Source organism: Gekko japonicus, unplaced genomic scaffold (genome assembly GCF_001447785.1).
Source record: "Gekko japonicus isolate JY-2015 unplaced genomic scaffold, Gekko_japonicus_V1.1 scaffold33, whole genome shotgun sequence".
Taxonomy (NCBI): Eukaryota; Metazoa; Chordata; class Lepidosauria; order Squamata; family Gekkonidae; genus Gekko; species Gekko japonicus.
Genome location: NW_015174272.1, coordinates 755,417 through 776,651, shown reverse-complemented (window position 1 = coordinate 776,651; position 21,235 = coordinate 755,417). Strand labels below are relative to the sequence as shown.

Sequence of the window (21,235 nt, the reverse complement as noted above, 5' to 3'; positions counted from 1 at the left end):
TTTCTGGAAGTCAAGGTAAACAATGTCCACATGTTTGTTCACCCCCTCAAAGAACATTAACAGGTTAGTGAGACAAGATCTTCCCTTATAGAACCCATGCTGAGTCTGCCTCAATAGGTTTTGTCCATCTATGTGCCTGCTAATTCTTTCCTTAATAATGGTTTCCACCAATTTACCCGGTATCAACGTCAGACTGACTGGCCTGTAATTTCCCGGATCTCCTCTGGAACCCTTTTAAAAGATGGGAGTGACATTAGCTACCTTCTAGTCCTCAGGAATGGAGGCAGATTTTAAGGAAAGATTACATATTTTTGTCAGGTTCACATTTGAGTTCTTTCCGAACTCTCGGATGTATGCCATCTGGGCCTGGTGATTTATCAATTTTTAAGTTGTCTATCAGTTTTAGGATCTCCTCTCTCGTCACCTCAATTTGGCTCAGGTCTTTCAACACCCCTCCCGAAATCAGCGGTTCTGGAGTGGGCAACCACTTCTCATCTTCCACAGTGAAGACGGAGGCAAAAAATGCATTTAGCTTCTCAGCCATTTCCCTATCATCCTTCAGTACTCCTTTTACCCCTTGGTCATCCAAGGGCCTCACTGCCTCCCTGGCTGGTTTCCTGTTCCTAATGTCAATTTATCATCTTCTACCCGACAAAAAAGCTATTCCCTAACATGGGAAGATCCTCAAATATTAAAAATAGATCTACTACAAACTCTAAAACAGTTCAAGACTATTTCCTGAATCCGCAATCCAGGACCCCGCCGAAGACTCCCCTTACAACTGGAGGTAAGATGGTGGCCGGCGAGAACCCTGAAGGCAAAGGTCTAAATGTAACGCGCCAAGAATTCTTAGACTCTCTTCAGACTCTTGAGCGCAGCATGACCTCGACAATTCAAACTCTTTTACAACCCATTACCTCTCAATTGAAAGACTTAAAAGAAGCGCTTACCAAGGTAGCCCAGACAGCTGACACCGCAATGGAAGTCGGGCTAACAATTCAGGAGGACACTAAATACCTCTATAGCAGAGAGGAATGGGCAACTGATAAAATACTTGCAATAGAAAATCACTTACGAGCCGAAAACCTGAAGTTTTGTGGTTTCCCTGAGCAATCAGAACAAAACTCAGAACTAAGCTCCTTCTTAGCAAATTGGCTTGGAACGGCCCTCAAGTTAGAAAAGGGGGTAGCACCTTTAATAGATTGGGCCTATAGAGCAGGGCCAGCGCGCCAAAACCAACGGCCGTTTCGAAGAAACATCATCGCAAAATTTACATGCTCCAGAACCAAGACGGCCATATTAGAGCAAGCCAGAACTCAAGGCTATTTGCTTTATGCCGAGCACAAAATCTTGGTATTGCAAGACTTATCTCCTGATACCCTACAATGAAGAAAACTTTTAAAACCTATTACATTGGCTTTACGATCAGCAAACTATAAGTATCGTTGGATGGCATCGCACAAACTGCAAGTGATTCATGATGGCACAAGGTACCAAGCCTTTGATTTGGAATCGGGCATTCAACTTCTTAAAGACCTGCAAATTGATCCCCAGCTGCATCCTGAAAAGCCGGAAGAAATCGGAGCTCTAGCACAGCGGGCAGAGAGATGGCACAGACTTAAAAAACTAAGGGAACGTTAAAACACCGCAGACTTGTAGTAATTTAGTTCTTAAAAAACTAACTATTTGTTGTTGTTGATATATTCAGATGTTACATGAAGGCTCAGTTATTGTTTTATATCGGAAATTCGCATTTAGTAGCTTAACTTGCTTTTTTCTATATTTGATTGTTTGCTTGCTTCTTGAGGGTAGAAGAGAAAACATCTCTAAAATAGCTTAGATGTAATACCTTTTCAACATTTACTTGACAGCAGGGGGGAGGGGGAGGAGTTTTTCAGGGTACTAGCTCCCTTTAGTGTTTAAATTTTACCAACTTTCAAATTGTAAAAACCTTTAGTAAAAGGGTAGCAGGACGAGGTTATTAGTCCTGCGCAGTTATAACAGTTAAAAATGTTTTATATACAGTTTGTATTAAGTTTCCTTTTTCTTACAGCTTTGGTTTGCACTGGAGAGTCTATAATGGTTTTCATTAGAATGGAAAATGTTCTTAACTTTTTGCAAAGCTATAGTCAAGCTAAATGGAGAACTGAAAGTAATTATACTTCTTCTTTTTCATATGCTTACATCAGTAAATGCAGTGATTTATCGGATATGATAAGGTTTGCTTATGTTACATCTACCCCTTTGAATTTCCATGTTGTCTCAATCTAATGTTAAAATTATCTCCCTAAATTGTAGAGGGCTGAATTCAAACATTAAGAAAAAGAGGACAGCTACGGCACTACTGAAACAAAAACCTGAGGTAATTTTTCTGCAAGAAACACACCTCAATGCAAAACATCCCCTAGTATTCAGTTCGGCTAAACTATCCCAACAGATTCAAGCACATGGAACATCAAAAGCCAGAGGTGTTGCAATCCTTATAAGCAAGTCCTTTAGGTTCACTACAGAAAAGATAGGAAAAGATCCATTTGGAAGATTCCTGTTTGTGAAAGGAAGCTATTTTGGGAAACCTTTGACCCTAGTTTCTATTTACGTACCCAACAGTGGCCAAATTCCTTTTCTTAATAATACACTTTCAAAATTACATTTATTTAGCAAGGGATCATTTATTATTGGTGGAGATTTTAACTACATTTCGGATGCTTATTTAGATAGATCCCGCCCACATTCTTCAGCTCATAGGTGGGCAAAACTTAAACAACCTAAACCAACCCAATTTCAAGTTTTATTTAAGAAATATGCACTTTGTGATATTTGGAGGGACAGACATGGGTCTGAAAGAAATTACACATTTTATTCCCCAAAATATAAAGTACATACAAGGATTGATTATATTCTTGTATCAACATCTATAGTAAATTTATTCCCCTCAGCAGACATAGGAATCAGGCTCTGGTCGGACCATTCCTGGATCGAAAGCGACATGAGGTACGAGGATAAAACACATGACAACTACTCTTGGAGTTTAGATAATAATCTTTTATTGACAGAAACAACAGCAAAAGAAATTGAGAAACATATTAAAGAATATTTCAAATTTAACAGTGAGTGTGGTGTACCCAAACATATAGTCTGGGACGCCTTTAAAGCAGTCCTTCGTGGTAAACTAATGTCCCTCTCCGCTTCCTGCAAAAAAAGAAAAAACCAAATTAAGTCAGACCTACAGGCAAATATTAAAAAATTAGAAGACGAATACAAGGCCTATGGATGTAAAAAAAATATAGAAAATTATTATTGGAACGGAAAAAATTTGAGTCGATAGAAGTTTCCCAGATCCAAAAACAAATCATGTATATCAAGCAAAAATACTGGCTTAGAGGCCCACAATCTATTAAACTTTTAGCATGGAAGGTTAGGACAAAACAGACGGCAAATTTAATCACCCATATTAAAAACAAACAGGGAATTTCATTATATTCCATACCCGACATTTTAGATTCTTTCTTACAATACTATACTTCATTATATACCACGAGCAAACCCTCATCTCAGGATATTGCACATTTTTTAGCAAATTACCCTCTCCTACAACATTTAACACAACAACATATAGAATTGTTAGAAGCTCCTATAACCCCACAGGAAATCCAAAACACTATTAGAAACCTTAAAATGAACAAATCTCTGGGCTGTGATGGATTTACACCTGAGTTTTTAGAAAAATATTCACCTTATCTCCAAACTCATCTGGCTGAAACCTGTAACCGAGTGATGTCAGCAGGCATTATGCGGGATACTTGGAACATGGCAAGAATCATAGTGATTCCTAAAAAAAAATAGAGCTCAAACTGACCCTAGGCCTATGTCTCTTCTTAACACAGATTATAAGATTTTTACAGCAACTTTTAACAGCCAGATTGAATAAAATAGTAGGTTCTATAATACACCCAGATCAATCAGGTTTTATTCAAAACCGAGATATATCAGATAACACAAGAAAGATCTTAAACACCATACAGTATTGCAAATACAAGCAGGTAGATTCATCTTTTATTTTATCTATTGGCATAGAAAAAGCTTTTGACAAGGTAGAACCTCAATATTTAGAACACGTACTTGAACATTTAGGTTTTGGCACTAATTTTAAAAGAGCAATCCATACATTATACCAATCTCCTAGAGCACAACTCAGAATAAATGGACAAAACTCCGATACCTTCCATCTTTCTAGAGGGACACGGCAAGGGTGTTCACTGTCCCCTCTCCTGTTTGCCATTGCTATAGAACCTCTGGCCCAGGCTATTCGCACCCATCCAAACATCATAGGCATCACGGTAGGAGACCAAGAAATCAAATTAAGTCTCTTCGCTGATGACATGGCAGTTCTAGTAACCAGGGCTTTTTTTTGTAGAAAAAGCCCAGCAGCAACTCATTAGTATAATAGGCCACACTCAACAGCAGAAAGTCATTAGCATAATAGACCACACCCTTGATAGCACATCATATTAACATATTAGGCCACACCCCCATGTTGCCAGAAGTGTGGCCATCCAGCCACACCCACCTTTTGCTTCTTATTTTGTTTACCTTGTTGTCAAAACCCAGGGCTTTTTTTGTAGCAGGAACCCTTTGCATATTAGGCCAGACACCCCAGTGTAGCCAATCCTAAGGGGTTTCTGCTGTTGGGTGTGGCCTGTTATGTTAATGAGTTCCTGCTGGGTGTGGCCAACTTGGGAGCCAGCCGGAACGCCGTTCCTGTGTGTTCCTGCCCAAAAATAGCCCTGCTAGTAACTAACCCTCAAACCACACTTCCTGAACTAGAAAACCTACTAAACTCTTTTGGAAAATTCTCAGATTTAAGTGCAAATCCAACCAAAACTATGTTATATCCGATCATACTCTCTCAACCACACAAGAAAACACCTACTAGCTCCAAAGGTATCATGTGCCCTAGAAAAGAAGTGATAGGTGATACCTTTGGAGCTAGTAGGTGTTTCCTTCTATCCCATACCTTAAGTGTGTATTGCAAAAAGATATTATTGGAGAGTTCTGAGGGTCCTGTTGTTAAGTGTCCTGTTGTTAAGTGTTTCACTTGGTAATATTCGTACCATGGAATGGAGCATTTATATTTTTTCTCTATAGCTAGTTTGGGTATTAAATCATCATTTGAGATATGGAAGCGTAATAACATTTCTAGACTATGTAATATATTACAGGATAATGAATTAATACCCAAACTAGCTATAGAGAAAAAATATAAATGCTCCATTCCATGGTACGAATATTACCAAGTGAAACACTTAACAAGCTCCTTGTTATCCACTTCAGATTTAACTAGACCATTAACTATATTTGAATGAATATTGAAAATTGACAGAACTCATTTTAAAAATATTATTGCAGTTCTATATGATAAACTAGTTATATCCCATTCTAATCAACTGCTTAGTTACCAAACCTTATGGCAAATAGATTGCACTACTACCATCAACGAGAAATCTTGGCAAAAAATTTGGTCCTCCCCATCCATTAATTCAAAATCTTTAAATATACAACTGCAAAGTTACAAGGTACTAACAAGATGGTACTTAACCCCAGCAAGATTACACAATATCACAAAATCATACTCACCAACTTGTTGGAGGTCATGTGGGGGCCACGGATCTTTTATCCACTGTTGGTGGTACTGTCCTGTTGTTAAAAAATTCTGGATAAAAGTTTCAAAAGCTATTAGAACTATTACTGGTTATTACATTCCTCTTTCCACAGAAACATATCTATTAGACCTTTGGAATGATCAAACTATTCCTAGAATTAGAAGAGAACTTATTTCAATTTTCATGGTAGCAGTAAAAGCGATCATAGCTAATACGTGGAAAAGTACAAATAATATAACTCTTTCACATTGTTACAACAAACTCTGGGAGTTCTACTCAATGGATAAGCTTTCAGATAAGGTGTCTTCCTTTTCTAATGCGTCAGGACATAGTGATTTCCAGCTTAAATGGTTTCCATTCCTTGAATATTATTTCAACAAAGATTCATCTAAAACTGTTCAGGTCCCAAAGAAATATTATGATATTGTTCATATGATGTAATATTAACAGGTTCATTTAGAACTGTAATTATAATATATAATAATACTTTTCCATTATTGTTATGGTTTTAATTGTGTTCCATTAAGGTTTTGTTGTTGTTCTGTTGATGTATATTAAAAAATTAAAATAAAAAAATGTATATATATATTTAAAAAAGACAAACCAAGGCTTTGCAGACTGATGTGGAGACTATTCAAGGAGGAAGGGCGTTGGAGCACAGACGAGTTATTCATTCATAGACTTAGTGAGTTTGAGATAGCAATGAGACATCCAAGTTGAGGGAGGGAGACAGGCAGGCAACTGGAATTTCAGAACTGATAGAGGGACAAAGTTCATGGGTAGAGAGGTAGAATTGGGCATTGTCAGTTTATAGGTGGTGCTGAAAGCTGTTGGATTTGCTGAGGTAGCCCAACAGTAGCATGTAGAAGGGGAAAAGAAAATTATGATTTCTGTTGGACCCCAACAGAGAAAGGGAAAGCAGAAGAATAACTTCTTCCTGCTCATTCAATGTAAGCGGAAAGAACTTGCTGAGGACAAAGTCATGGAAACCTACGGTGTGAAGGGAGGGAAGCAAGAAAGAGTGATGGGGAGGTCAAGGAGGACGAGAACTTAGTAGAAACCTGCATATGAGGGATGCTACTGAGTTTCATGGACATGCCATGGTTCCACCACACTCTGGATAAAGCTGTAGTTATTAAGAAACAGCAGTAGTCATTAAGAAACAGCAGCAGAAAGGTACACTGACTTAGAATAGGTTTGGAGTTACTGAGCTGTCTGCCCACGTGCTAACAGCATTGATTTAGATCCACCCCTTAGTTCAAGGCCTTAGTTCAAGGATGTTGGGGAGGTGTTCAAACACTTGCAGAGGTTGGGGTGGGGGGTTAGCCGCAAAAAAAAAAAGAGGGTGTATGTTAGCTTCTGAAATCCTTTGGCCTCTTATTTGGCCACACTGAAAAATCTACTATACATCCACTCTGAAAAGGGAAACTTTCATGAGCGAATCACTGTTACCAATTTATCCAGAAAGTCAAACAGCTTTATTAATTTTAACAAAGCACTGTTAGTGTATTCCAGCCAGTATTACAGCAACATTGACCAAATTGTGTGAAATGTCATTCACTCAGGAAAAGGTGCAGTGAACTACAGGATCAGCATGGCTTTGTTAATAGTTACCTAAGATTGTACATTGACCCAAAGCACTCTCCAAAGACAGAACTGCTGTCTGATCATCACAGAATGAGAAGAGAGGGAACAGATTAAACCCAGAATGCAGATTTTTTTTAAAAAACCTCCCCACTTGTATTGGTTTTTGTTTTTGTACTTAGCAAGCATGTGGTTCTATCTGGTAATCTCAGTGGCACTGTTCTTCCTGATCCGATGGTTCCTGGAGAGACAGACTGTGGAGAACCTGAAGGAGAAATATGTCTTCATCACTGGCTGCGATTCTGGCTTTGGAAACCAGCTTGCCCGGCAGCTGGATATGCAGGGCTTGCGGATCTTGGCGGGATGTCTTACCCAGAAGGGGGCTGAGGAACTGGAAAGGGTCACATCTGACCGGCTGAAAACCATCATCATGGATGTGACCAGCACAGAGAGTGTTGCTATGGCAACTGAGTGGGTGAAAGAACATGTGGGGAACAAAGGTACCGTGGCTAACGTCTTCCAAATGCTTCCTATTGGACACTCTAACCACTACCACACACTGAGTCAAGTGCAGAGGTTAGAGTGCAATTGGAGAAACCTAGGTTCAAATCCACACTCTGCCATGAGGTTCATAGGATGGCCTTGAGCCAGTTACTTGTTCCCAGCCTAATATAACTCATGTACTGACTTGCAGGCTCTGGGTGTCAGGTTACAGTATCTGGTTCTGTTCCACCAAAATAACAAGCCCAGAGGAAGTTTCCAACGTTCAGTGTCCTGCAGTCCAAGGTCAGGGTTTCAGAAACCAGGCAGTTTGGCATCTAATGTACAGGTTGCGTCCATGCCCAACAAGCCTCTCTCGGGAGGCTTTATAGCCATACACCCAAGCGTCATGCCTCCAACCAGCTGCTCAGGAACAGTCCTACAAAGACTCATCATCATTATCAGAAGATAGCTGGTGCTGAGCCAGGAGGCATGCACTTTGTCTAACCTGTAACTCAGTTCTCAGCCTTTGTCTGCAACGTTCCAAGGGTGCAGGTGATCCCAGAGGGCTGGAGAGTGTAGGTGGTTCTGCACCAGGCTGTAAATCCTGGCATGCCTGCAGCTCATTTTCCTGCTGCTGGTCGACTTCTGTCAACTCCAGGCTGGCTAACAGGACCCCTCCTCCTATGAGGAGACCTCACTGTCGCTGAGCCCTGGATGCCCCATGACACCTCACAAGGTTGTTGTGAATATAAAGACCATATATACTCCCTTGAGCTTTCAGGAGAAATGGTGGGATAAAAACATGAGATCACTGGGCAAGTGACCAGACTAGATAGCATTTGGAGCTCTTCTAGTCCAATGATCCCATCATCTACCCAAGCTTTAGTTTAGCTTTGGTTCCAGGAGTCTTTCTCTTTGGCCTAAAGATGTTCACTGTTGCAAGCTTCTGAAAACTCTCAGTCCAACTATGTGTCTTGCCATGAGATCAAATAATCCCTCCCCATAGTTATAAACTCTGCTTAGCTTGGGCTGGGTTTCAGTATTTCTCTATTTGTGTATTCATCTACTTTCTTCTCCACAGGGCTCTGGGGCTTAGTAAACAATGCTGGTGTTGTGCATCCTGCAGCTCCCAATGAATGGCTGACCAAAAATGACTTCGTGAAAGTGCTTGATGTCAACTTAGTTGGTCTGATTGATGTGACTCTACATATGTTGCCCCTGGTGAAGAAGGCCAAGGGAAGGGTGGTCAACGTGGCTAGCATCCTGGGTCGGCTGGCTTTCTACGGAGGAGGCTACTGCCCATCTAAGTATGGGGTGGAGGCTTTTTCTGATTGCCTGAGGTAATCCTTTTCTAACAGCAGGATGATCATGTATCAGGTTACCTCTCAAGCATTTGGGGCTATGTTAACTGGTTTTCTTCCTGCATGAAGAAACTGGTCAACTTTTCGAAATTAATGGAGGAAAATTTTAATTAGTTCTCTGTCAAGCACTGTGGTAGATTCAATAGGCAGCTTTTGCAATATATCTGGACATGCATTACCACTAGTCAGTGGACTGGCTTTCCTATTGGACAAGATGTTTATCAAATACTAGCCTGATACCCATGCTTCACTACAGTATTTAAGTTCCGTGAATCCAGTTATAATACTGATGAGTTTGTTATAGGAATCCTAATGGAAAATTTTGTAGTGTAAAAAAATGAAGTGAGACATATATTCTGGTTTTTTTCTCTACTGAAGGACCTCTCTGTAGACCACAGTGATGGTTCTGCACTCAGATGCTAGGATTACCAAGATGCTTGGTGATCTCACTCTGGAGCAGGCCACACAGAACTGTCCATGTGAGAAGCAGTCGTCTGCAATGCTCCCTCTAAGCTGTGAAGTCATGCGAGCAAAAATTCTACTTTGTAAGCTACTGGCATTAAAGTTGTGAGCAAGCAATTTGGCTGATGCATAAATTAGTTTGCTCTGGAACCATCCTTCCTGAGTTAAGACAAAAATCTGTGAGCTGGAGGCTAAAAAACTGTGAGCTAGCTCACACTAACTCAGCTTAGAGGGAACTCTGGTCGTCTGTTAAGTCTTGGGACTTGTTGATGGTCATAGGTGATCCTGCTGGGGTAGCCTCCCTGATGGATTAAAGTACCCTGGCCCTTCTCCTACACCACAACATGATAAACAAATCATAAGAAAATCCTTGAACCAAGGTACATAATCAATGTCGTCTCCGGATTATATAACAACGTTTCAAAAAATGGATCTTCTTCAGGAGATATTCTGTAGTGTACAAAACTACAATTTTTTAGAATACATGCTACGCCAATAACAAGAGACAATACAAAATCTTAGTGCTATCTTACTTACATAATGGTGCAAAAGCTCTCTGTTTCATAAGAAATCTGGAATATAGTAATGTTCCCTTTGTTATGAAATATTTCAAACTACAAAGTATTTAAAAATAATCAACCTAAACCCCCCCCCCTGCTGTTTCTTGGGGCCACAAGGGGCATCATATGCCATTTAGGAAGGCTGCAGTGCATGTGCAGATCCTCAGTGGGGCTAATAGTGCTCCACAGACCATTTTGGCTCCAGTCCCCTAGAGTGCTTTTACAAGAATTACCACTAGGGACTTGCAGCTGCAGTGTAACTGCAAGTCCTTGTGGTGAACGTGTGATAAACGTAACATGTTGTTTGGCCTTCACACTCGTTTGTTTTTGTTTTTTAACTGGCTATATTAGTACTTTAAATCATTTCTCCAGTTCTCATGTGAGCATATTCAGGGTGGTCTACTGCAGTAGCCAATTGTGTAGGGAGGAACCATGGCTGAGTCCATGTCATCCCTAGTTAAAAGCATCATGTTGTAGGTGATGTGAAAGACCTCTTCCTGAGATCCTGGAGAGCCACTGTCAGTCAGAGTAGACAAAAATGAATCTGGCAGATCAATGGTCTGACTGAATATAAGGCAGCTTCTTGTGCTGATGACAAAGAAATATTGTCTACCCGCAAAAGCCACTGAGGGAGCGTCTTCAGCTAGCTCTCGAAACATCAGTTGACCATTATTAGCAACTGAGTTTACTTAATAATTGGATACACCATGAGAGCATTTCTATGACAGTGTTCACTATTACTGAATATGGAAAGTGGCATCTCACATTAGAAAGGTAAAATATCCAATACCCTTAAATATATTCAGTAGAGAATCGTGGCCCTTGCTCTGCAGAAGCACATCACAAAATAACTCTGTGTGTTTCTTAACAGTTGTCTGTTGTCGATTTTTCTTTTTTAGACGTGAGCTCCGCCCATCTGGGGTGAAAATAGCCATAATAGAACCAGGCTACTTTAGAACCGGCATGACAGACGTCCAGGGGAACCTCAACAAACTGGAGCAGATCTGGACCAATGTTGCACAGGAAACCAAAGATAGTTATGGCCAGACCTATTTTGACAACTGTAAGTCACTTATACTCTCAGTATGGGAGCAATGTGATGGGTTTGCTAGTGAACTGAATCTGGGAGTAACTGTTCCTTGGTTCAGCCATTGGGATGAAGGATCTATATTTTACCAGGCAGCTTCAGGACACCAGAGCATTGGGAGGGGCTCAACTCCCCATCTTGGAGAGGTGCTTCTGGGGTGCGGCTGGATTGTCACCATGGTAATTCTCCATCCACAGCTCCAGCAGGTCTTTGGCTAGGTGACAGTCTGGTGTATTGCGTTCATGCCTCTCCGTAAGGTCATTTATGTGGAGCTTCTTCTGTTGACGGAGGGGGCCCACACTCCACCTTGTAAGACAGGGGCCTCAGAACCTGGGTAACCCAGAACAGGCCCTGCCACAGGTCTCCATGACCTATAGCCAGCGCCCTCCAGTTTACCAGCATCTTGGCCCCATTTTGGAGAGTCCTGTCCCAGGTCCCCTGGTCATACTGCCTTTTCTGGGCTTGTTGGGCCTCTCCCAGATGTTGGCTAGCCTCTACTTGAGCCCTCTCCAACTGATTGTGAAGCCACCTCATGTACTCAGGAGGCGGTAATCCTTGCTTTGGGTGGGCAGGAACCCACTGGTCCTCCATTAAATCCAGGATGCCCCTGGGCCTCTGGCCATATACCAACTCAAAGAGGGTGAACCCCAGGGAGGATGGGGGTCTCCTCTGCTGCAAATAACAAGGGGTCCATGTAGAGGTACCACTGGGTGGGGTAGTCTCAGGCCAGCTTGCTGAGCATAGTTTTGATCATCATTGTCCTGATCGCTGGCCCAAAGAGACAGTTTCTAAGTGTCAGAGTTTGTAAAGCAGTTCCACGGTCAGGTGTCAAAATACAGCTTCTAGTCCAAAGGGAAATCTGAGAACAAGGATACAAAGGTACAGGTCAGGATCAGAGACAAAGAAGTCAATCCAGAGCACAGGCAGCAAGGTCGGCAACCATCAGACAAGTTGCTTCTATACAGCCACTCCCTTCCCTGTAGCTCTTAAGCACCACACTGCTCAACAGCCTCTATTGCATTATGCACATGCCAGCTGCCTCGGTCATGCTCCTGCAAGTAGTCATCCTCACTGTTGATGCTGGGCCGGTGCCATGCTGCTAGGCGGGCAACTGTGCCTTCTGTCTTGAAGGTCTCTCCTCATCTTCCTCCTATGGCATTCCTGGTGATGGGGTGTGTGAACTGACTGGCAACTGGCTCTCTGTTTGTTAAGTACGAGACTTCAGGCAGCTCATTAACAAGTGATTCAGCTTTATTAGAACAAGACAAGAACGAACACAAACAGGAGAGCAACAGGCTCTCTTTTAAACTATCTGGGCTTAGATAACCACGCCCCTGGCTGAGTTAACATCCAATCAGAATACTATCATAACAACCAATGAATTCATCTCCCTTCAGTACCTTTCTTATGCCCTGATTGGCCCACTGCTCAGAGTAGCCAATCAGGCCGTGCATTTTACAATACCAGACTTAGATAGAGGTGAGATCCAAGCTAAAGCACAATACGTAACACTGTTGCCAGCTCAGGGCTGGGAGGCTGAAGGGCCACTGTGGTGGTACCTGGCTGAGGATCTATGTTTGGCCCCTCAGAGACTGCCTCCTCCTGCAGTGGCTCTGCTGCTGGCTGTGGGCTGGAGTCAGGTCTGCTGGCTGCCTCTTCCTCAGAAGAGTCTTATGTGCCTCTTTGCTCTTCTGGGCTTGGCTGGTCCACGACAGTCCTGAATCTTTCCACCAGCCTGTCCATCCGGGGGTGGGTGGGGGGTGGACAGTGGTGAAAATCTGGTGGATCCACAATGTCTGGCACATTTGCTTCATCGGGGCTGCTGTGAATGGGGTTTCCCAATCGGTCAGGAACTCTCATGGCAACCCCACATGAGGGACGAAATGCAACAAGGCCCAAGCAACCAATGTTCCCTCTAAGCTGTGAAGTCTTGTGAGCAAAAATTCTACTTTGTGAGCTACTGGCATTAAAGTTGTGAGCAAATAATTTGGCTACTGCATAAATTAGTTTGCTCTGGAGCCATCCTTCCTGAGCGGAGACAAAGATGTGTGAGCCGGAGGCTAAAAAACTGTGAGCTAGCTCACTCTAACTCAGCTTAGAGGGAACACTGCAAGCAACCCCCGCTGTCTTAATGTTGTGATGGAGATAGCCTTGGGTAGCAGGTAGCATAGTCCATGATGACCAGTAAATATTGGGGGGGCACATGGAGTGCAAGGTAGGGCCCCCACAAAATCCATTGCAATTCTGCCCAAATGGTGCCTGGATGATGGGACAGCAGGGCATGAGGAAGGGGTCCGCCCAAGGCCTGTTGGCACATCAACCATGACTTACAAAACTACTGAACATCCTGGGCCACAGAGGGCCAAAAGAAGTGGACTAGGAGGACCCAGGCCAGGATATTGTGGTGGCCTTCCCAGGGGTGGTCATGGGTGAAGGTCAGCACCTTCTTTCGGTACCTGTGGGGCACTAGCAGTGCTTGACCTCAGCTCCCTTGCCCTGCACCAATTGGAGCTACACACACCCGTCCCTTGTGACCCAGGGTAGCTGCCTCCTACGCCACTCTTCTCAGGCCACCCCTTCACTCACCACCATAGCCTCTCGCAGCCGCTCCAGGGCTGCGGTCACACGGAGCAGTAGCCACGCTACTGAGACGGAAGCGTAGGGCTCCCATGGCGAACCCGAGGCTTCCCTCCAAAGACGGTAACCGCGGGGCAAGGGTGGGCGTCTGATTGTGTTTCCAGTGGCATCCGGCGCCCGCCCATGTCCCCTCGCAAAAAGGTGTGTCCCCCCCACCCCACCCCGGAGTTCCCTTCCCAGCAGCGCCGTTCTCTTCTAGCGCAATTCAGATGAAGAGGAAAGAAGAGCAGACGAGTCGTTGTGGGGGAGGGGGAGAAAGAGCTTTGCACCAGCCAGCCCCCCCCCCCGGCACCTTCCTGGGATGATCAACGCTGGCATCACCTCCTGGGCAAGGCACGAGTGCGGGGTGTGTGTGTGACGACAATGTGGGGACTCAAGGGAAAGGCCATGGAGCAGGCAGGGGGTTCGTGGGTGGGGGTGGGGTACGACATGCAAAAAGGGTTTTTTTCCAAGTCTCCATGGGATGCGCACAAGCACCCAACGGCGCATGCGCACACTTCAGTTTAAAAACAAAACACAGCCCCGTTTGCCGCGCCGCGCTGCTTCTTTGCCGCATCGTGTGATCAGCACCTCCCCCCTAACCACGGGACCTCGACAGGACCTTGAGGGGACGTCTGATTGCACAACCACGCGTTAGTTTGCTCCGGGGCAAACAGCCATGCTTCCACCCCGCATTTTCCGGCCCGTGTGACTGTAGCCCAGGAATTCCAGGTCCCTGCCCCAGTGTGTGTGTGGATGGGGTTGTGTGGATCCTGGCCGTTATGTTCCACTGGTTCATCTGCCAAGTCCTCCTGCAGCATTGCCTCAGCTGCTGCTGGGGCTGTCAGGTCACGCTGGACATTTGGGGCACCTCCCCCTAGGAGAATGGGATACAGGAGGGCCTCAACCAATGCTCCCTCCAAGCTGTGGAGTCCTGTGAGCAAAAATTCTACTTTGTGAGCTACTAGCATTAAAGTTGTGAGCGAGCGATTTGGCTACTGCCTAATTTATTTTGCTCTGGAGCCATCCTTCCTGAGCTAAGACAAAAACATGTGAGCCGGAGGCTAAAAAAACTGTGAGCTTGCTCATACTAACTCAACTTAGAGGGAACACTGGCCTCAGCCCGAGTGAGCTCCACCTCTCAGGTGACTCTTTGGTACATCACCAACACACTGACCATTGGACACTGCTCAGCATGGCCATGGAAGCACATGATAGATGCTGCGTGCACCACCGGTAGATTATCTGGCAGCAGCTGCATGCTGATCGTGGAGATGGAACAACCAGGATCCAGCATTGCCGAAAGCCTCTATCCTGTGATCGGCACTACTGTCATCGAGGGGTTGGAACCTGAGAGGTCACCTACATGGCCACATCCGAGCCCACGTTGCATTCTATCATATCAGGGGGGTATTCCTTATAAAAGTGCAGCCACAGGGGCCATGCTCCCCAGTCCCTTTGTGAGGGGCCCGGACCATCCTGGGTGGACCTGCCAGGGTGAGCCAGGTTCCTCGGTGCCAGGATCCTTGCTCTGCCTCCATGGGATTCTTTGGCCCTTCTTGTGGGGCCCCCGCCTTGTCCTCAGGCTGGCTGCTCTCCTTGGGTTGTTCCCGGCTTTCAGCCACAAGAAAGTCCTTCCTTCATGTACACCAGCCTGCAACAGGCCATGCTTTGCTGGGCCCATTGGGGAATGACCTCCAACAGCTGCTCCTGCACAGCCTGGTCCACAATCCACCTCCTGTCCTTTTTGATGGGTTTCAGCCAGTGAATCACGGTGTGCCTTTCAAGGTCGCCATAAGGACCTGGGGGTGCCCAGCCCGTTTGTACAGTATGATCCTGAACTTCTGCTGGTAGATTTCTGGTGAGATCTTGAACCGGTCCAGGATGGCAGCTTGTAGTCTGCAGCATCTTCCTTTACCAGGGCTTTAAGGGTGGCTTGTACGTGCTTCCTCAGTCGAGTAAGGCCCCAATGTACAGGACCACTGCTTCCTTGGCCACTGGGCTGCTTCAGCTGCCCACTTGAAGGTGTCCTAAAAGGCATCAACAGCATGTTCTGGGCCCAGCTTAGTCAAAGGAAACTATGGGCCCCATCTTCGGCTCGTTGTCAGCCCTGCCCTGCTGGGCCTGGCCCTTGTTGCCTCCAGCACTTGCCCAAAGTCTTGGAGCAGGGCAGCCTGGGACTCCCATGTTGCTGCATGACATCCCACGGTAGCTGGGCTTGGTGTTCTGCCAGCTACTGCCCGAACTGGGCCAGGTCCATCACCCCACCTTGCTTCTGAGGTGGCTCATCTCTCATGGCCTCTGTACTGCTCCCCCGTTCGGTTGGTACTGACAGTACTGGAGTCCACAGCAAGGCCTGGCTGCCAGTCCACCCCAGCGGGATCGGTTGGCGGAGCAGGGGCCACCTCACAGTGGAATCTATGCCCACATACCCCACCACATTGTGAGGCCCTGCTTGCTCACCCTGGGGGAGCCTGTGCTCCACTGTCTTGCTCGCTACTCGTAGGGAGAGGTGACGCCGACCCCCCCCATAGGTCCTGCAGGCATCCTCCCAAGCAGCCCAGGTTCTGGTGGATTTCCAGTTGGTGTCGGCATTGCTGTACTGCTGGAGGCTGCTGCCGCCCAGTGTTCTGCCTCCTGGCTGACTTCCCCTGCTCCATTGGCGGCTGAGGTCACCATTAACATGCTCCCCTCATCCCATGCTGCTGGGAAGTGAATCCCGGGCATCAGGAGAGGCTTGGGGTGCCTTGTGTGTGTGTGGGGGGGTACTCCAGCTGTCCCCTGTACACTCCGGGACCATCACAGTGGGCTCGGCAAGACCGGGACTTGGCCCCTACCCCAGACAATAGGATATTTCGGAGGTCATTAATTCCTAGGGTGGCCATGAATCAGAAGTGACTCAACAGCACTTGACACATGCATACAAGTGTGAAAGGCCTTTACCTGAGATCGTGGAGAGCTGCTGCCAGTCAGTTAATTCTTACAGTTCTATCCTCAGCAGTGTTGCACCCTTCTAAGCCCTTTGACTTGAATGGATTTAGAAAGGCGTAACTCTGCTTAGGATTGCACTATGGCCTTGGTAACGTCAAGGGTTTGACTCAGTGTAAGGCAGCTTCATGTGTTCATCTGCACATGCTAGACAGTGCAGGCGAGGAATACTCCTTCAGGTTATGTGTCTCCTCCCTCCTGTGGCAGGCATTTTATAGAGAAGGTATAGTTGGGGCAGAGGAAGGATATGTCTATAGCTACAGAGGCTAGTCTTTGTGGCAAGCAAGCCCGGTTGCCTGAGGTAAATAAGAATTGGCTCTGAATTGGCTTATTTGCAAGGCTGGTCTGATGTATGTGATAGAACCACACTTGTGTGCCGTATGTCAACATTCCCTTGTCCCTTTGCTATGGTTTGCTTCCAGTAGGTAAGAGAACAGGCATATGTGCAGTGGGGAAGAAGTAGGCTGACCTAACTCTGTGCCATAGCCAGGCCCATTGGCCTCCCTCATGCTGTGTGTGTTTGTTGGCCACCATTTTGCCTTGGGACAGCCCCACCTACACATATATTCCTTAACTTTAGGGAATGGGCAGGAATTCTCCAAATTCAGAGTGTCCCTTTCAAAGAAAGGTGCTTGAGACAGCAACTGCTACTGTTGATCTAAAGCTGTTCAAAGCTGGGGCTTCTTATTGCCTGTTCCATCAAATCTCATTACAAACTCCCTCTCTTTTCCTTCCCCACAGATTACAAGATGTTCAAGGAGGCACTCGTAACTCAGTGCTCTACTGACCTGTATCTGGTCACTGACTGCATGGAACACGCCTTGACATCCAAGCACCCCCGGACTCGCTATTCTGGGGGCTGGGACGCCCAGTTCTTCTTCATCCCACTCTCTTACCTGCCCACAGTTTTGTCGGACCTTGTCCTGACATGGTCTTGGCCTAAAAGTGTCCGGGCTGTATAAAGAGGATAGAGCAGAAAATAGTAGGGGGACAAGAAAGGTGGTATGAGGAAAAGGTTGCTCTCTCTCATACTGGATGTGTACCTTTAAATAACCGGATGCAGATATGTGTCTGATGTCAGAGGTGACAGTTTTACAAGCATTGTATTGCCACTGCATTTTTATACTGCCTAATAACCAAAACTATGGGTTATGGTTGGCAACTGCCTGCCCCCCCCCCCCTTTACTATACTATCAAGCTAAACAAAGATCTTGTATTAACAATAATACTCATAATCAAGTACTTTTAAATAAAATGATTATACCCTGTAAAAGTCTACTAGTTGACTGGACATGTCTGTAAATAATTGAAATCGATGAGGGAGATGAGTGAGGTGTGAGTGTGTGTTTCTCTTCCTGTGAAGTTTTTTGTGGCCGTGGCAAGCTCTGCCATCCCCAGAGGGAGAGAAGAAGGGCCTACAGGGCCAAAAAGCTAGGTGCCTGCTCCGACTACTAGTAAGACAATACCCTCTCAAGTGGGTAAAATCAGCTAACGACCTGGTGAGTGGCTGGAAGTGCAAAAGAGCAGCTGAGTGAGGGACTGGATAGCTTTTTCTAATTGTTCAGTGAGGGAATTCAAAACTAGGATTTATCTACTCCGTTTTAAGGAGTGAACCTAACCAAACTGCATGCATCAATAGTTTATTTTTGGAGTTATTTTGTAAAGATGAAGATGTTTTTATCTGGTTTTCTAAATGTAACTTTCATTCTTTATTTCCCATTTCCCTCAAATAAGGACCCAAATCAGCTTACATTATGTTCCTCTCCTCCATTTTATCCTCACAACAACCAAGTGAAGTAGATTGGACTGAAAATATGTGACTGGCCCAAGCTTGCATGGCAGAGCAGGGATTCAGACCTGGGCTTCCCAGAACCTAGTCTAACACTCAAACCACTACACCATGCTGCCTTTGACACGGTGAGGTGAATATTCCCTCAGCAACCCATTAGCAGGGATCTCCTAAACACATTACACCCTTCTAAGGTCATTAGCTTCAATTTTTTCTCCATTATAGCCTATGTGTCAACATGTCAAGTGTGTTAGGAAGAATGTTATTGTATGGAGGAGGTTATTCCTCATCCAAGTACATTGTGGAAGCCTTCTCTGGCAGTCTAAGGTAAAATATCAAATCAGCAGTTTTCTTTTTTGTTAAGAACCAAAGGTATTTCTCCAGATAAATCTGAAGTAACTACATAGTGGATTAAAACATATGCTTGGGAAGAAGCCTGCTCTCAAGAACTGTATAAAAGACATCCAGAGCTATAAGGAGGTACCTCAAAAGCCTGAACATGCCATTCCCAGGTTTCATTCAAGGCAGGATGGAGTAGCTTCGCTTGTCTCTAAGTTAAGGAAATAGAGGAAACAACATGTAACCATTCAAAACTAAGGTCTGAGATTTGGCAGGTGGTTATTAGCCCAAGGCTCTTTTATTAGTGAAGCTGGTGAAATTCAACTGGTCGTCTCATTTGTTTGTTTGCCTTCCTCACTGCGACTCAAGAAGAATTACACTGTTATGTACGTGGACCGCCACCAGGGGTCCGCGTCATATGCAGGAGCTTGGCTCCTGGAACAATGGAAACTTTGGATCCTGGTTCCCCCAGCCCCAACCAATAGCCACTTTGGCAGCACATTCAAACCCTCCAATGGGAATAGGGGGTGCTGGGTGGATATGTATATGGTTGGCCCTGTCGGGCCGTTAGAGTTAGTCTTCGTTGGAGTGAAGTACAATAAATGTGTGCTAAAGCATGTCGTCGTCCGAGTCCTCCATGCGGCGAACCCAGTACTTTACATACACAATGTAAGTCAACGCAGCCACTACAAAGCAGAAATCTGAAACAAGTACAAGCATTAAACATGGCATATTAAACAATAAAGAAAACGGTATTGCATGAATAGAAATACAAGGCAGTAAGAGCAAAATAATACATAAAGCAACAGATAATATGTACTATACACAGACATATAGTCCACCCTTCTGTTCAATTTATTAAAGCATCTACCTGAATCATTTTAATATAATCCTGTTCTCTTTATTAAAATGCCCTGCTGAACAATTCTGTTTTACATAGTTTGTGAAATGCCAGAAGATTGGGAGCCTACCTGACTTCCTCAGGCAGGTTTTGGAGGTTAAAAGATTAAACCAACTGAACGCAGGAAAGGCTCCCAGAAGTGACATGATCTCCCCAGAACTGAGCAAATCAAATATTGTGATGAAACCCAATCCTGGCTGTGTTTTTCACACATATTGACCAGTCAGCCCAGATTTCTAGTAATTGGAGTCTGGCCATTATTGTCCCAATATGCAAACAAGGAGAAAGGACCAACCCTTCGAATTACTGCCCAATTAGACTTCTTAGTGTGGTTACCAAGCTTTATTCTAGACATTTATACTGGAAACTCTGGGACTGGAGGGACCAAGAAAGTGTACTAGGTCCCTGCCACACGGCAGAAAAAACAACGGGCAAAGTGCGGCTAATCAGAGCCGCACCAAAATAGAGACGCCACGGCGGGATCCCACGGATCCCCTGAGCCGTGGCGCCGTTGCTCCCCGGCACGATCAGATGCTGGGGAGGAAGCCATGGTTGGGAGGGGGAGGCTGCCGAACTGCGCATGCGTGAGCATGCGCAGTTTGGCCAGGAGCCGGGGATGCGCTGGCGGAAGGATGCGCCGGCAATCCCATGGCCGGCCTTGATGCGGCCTTGCCAGAAGAACCACCTTGGTAGGTGGTTTATTTTTGCTGCGGTGTTTTGGGCGGAAGGGCCGGATCGGGGACGGGTGCGCAACGCTTCCCAGATGTTGCGGTGGGATCGTGCCCGTTTGCTGCGGCCCCGATCCGTCCCTCTCCCAACCCAAAACCTCTCGTGTGACCGGGGACTAATGGAGGAATAGACAGGGTTTAGAGCTGGTCACTCAGCTATAGATCAGTGCTTGATTGCACCATTGAGCAGAGAATACAGTTCTAAGCCCTGTGGGGCATTATATGCTCCATTTGTTGATTTTAAAATTGCATTTAACAGTATTCCTGGACACAGGCTATGGGCAAAGCTTGAGAACTCCACAATAGAAAGAAGACTTTATATACTCATTCATATGTTGCATGAAAGTAATTTCCTACGTGTAAGAGGCTCCAGGGCCATTTATCTAGAACATCCCACTTGCAAAAGGAATGAAACAGGGATGCATTTGGGTACTGTCCCGTTCCCGATGTCCGGGACCCGGAGACCCCCGGGGGACGGCAAGGGAAAGAAGGACCCCCGACCCCAGGCCCCCGCACCAACTCACCAGACAGCGGCCGACCGGCAGACCGGGATGCGGCGAGGAGCGGAGAGCGGAACGGCGGACGCGCCCGGAGCGGGCGGCGCAGCCCGAGAGGGGCCGCAAGCATCGAGAGCCCCGGGGACGCCGCCGAAGCCGACGGAGAGGGCCGAAAACCGC

At 45.6% G+C, this 21,235-nt stretch overlaps 1 protein-coding gene across 1 annotated transcript in view; it reads left to right on the top strand.

Annotated features, from left to right (window-relative positions):
• Window positions 1-17,763, top strand: part of HSD17B6 (hydroxysteroid (17-beta) dehydrogenase 6) — a 21,654-nt gene extending 3,891 nt beyond the window's left edge. The window contains exons 2-5 of the mRNA XM_015423668.1: window positions 7,427-7,744; window positions 8,809-9,067; window positions 11,010-11,173; window positions 17,543-17,763. Coding sequence (XP_015279154.1) covers window positions 7,432-7,744; window positions 8,809-9,067; window positions 11,010-11,173; window positions 17,543-17,763 — 957 coding nt within the window. The 5' untranslated portion in view covers window positions 7,427-7,431. The remainder of the gene's footprint in view (window positions 1-7,426; window positions 7,745-8,808; window positions 9,068-11,009; window positions 11,174-17,542) is intronic.
• Window positions 17,764-21,235: the final 3,472 nt, after the last annotated feature.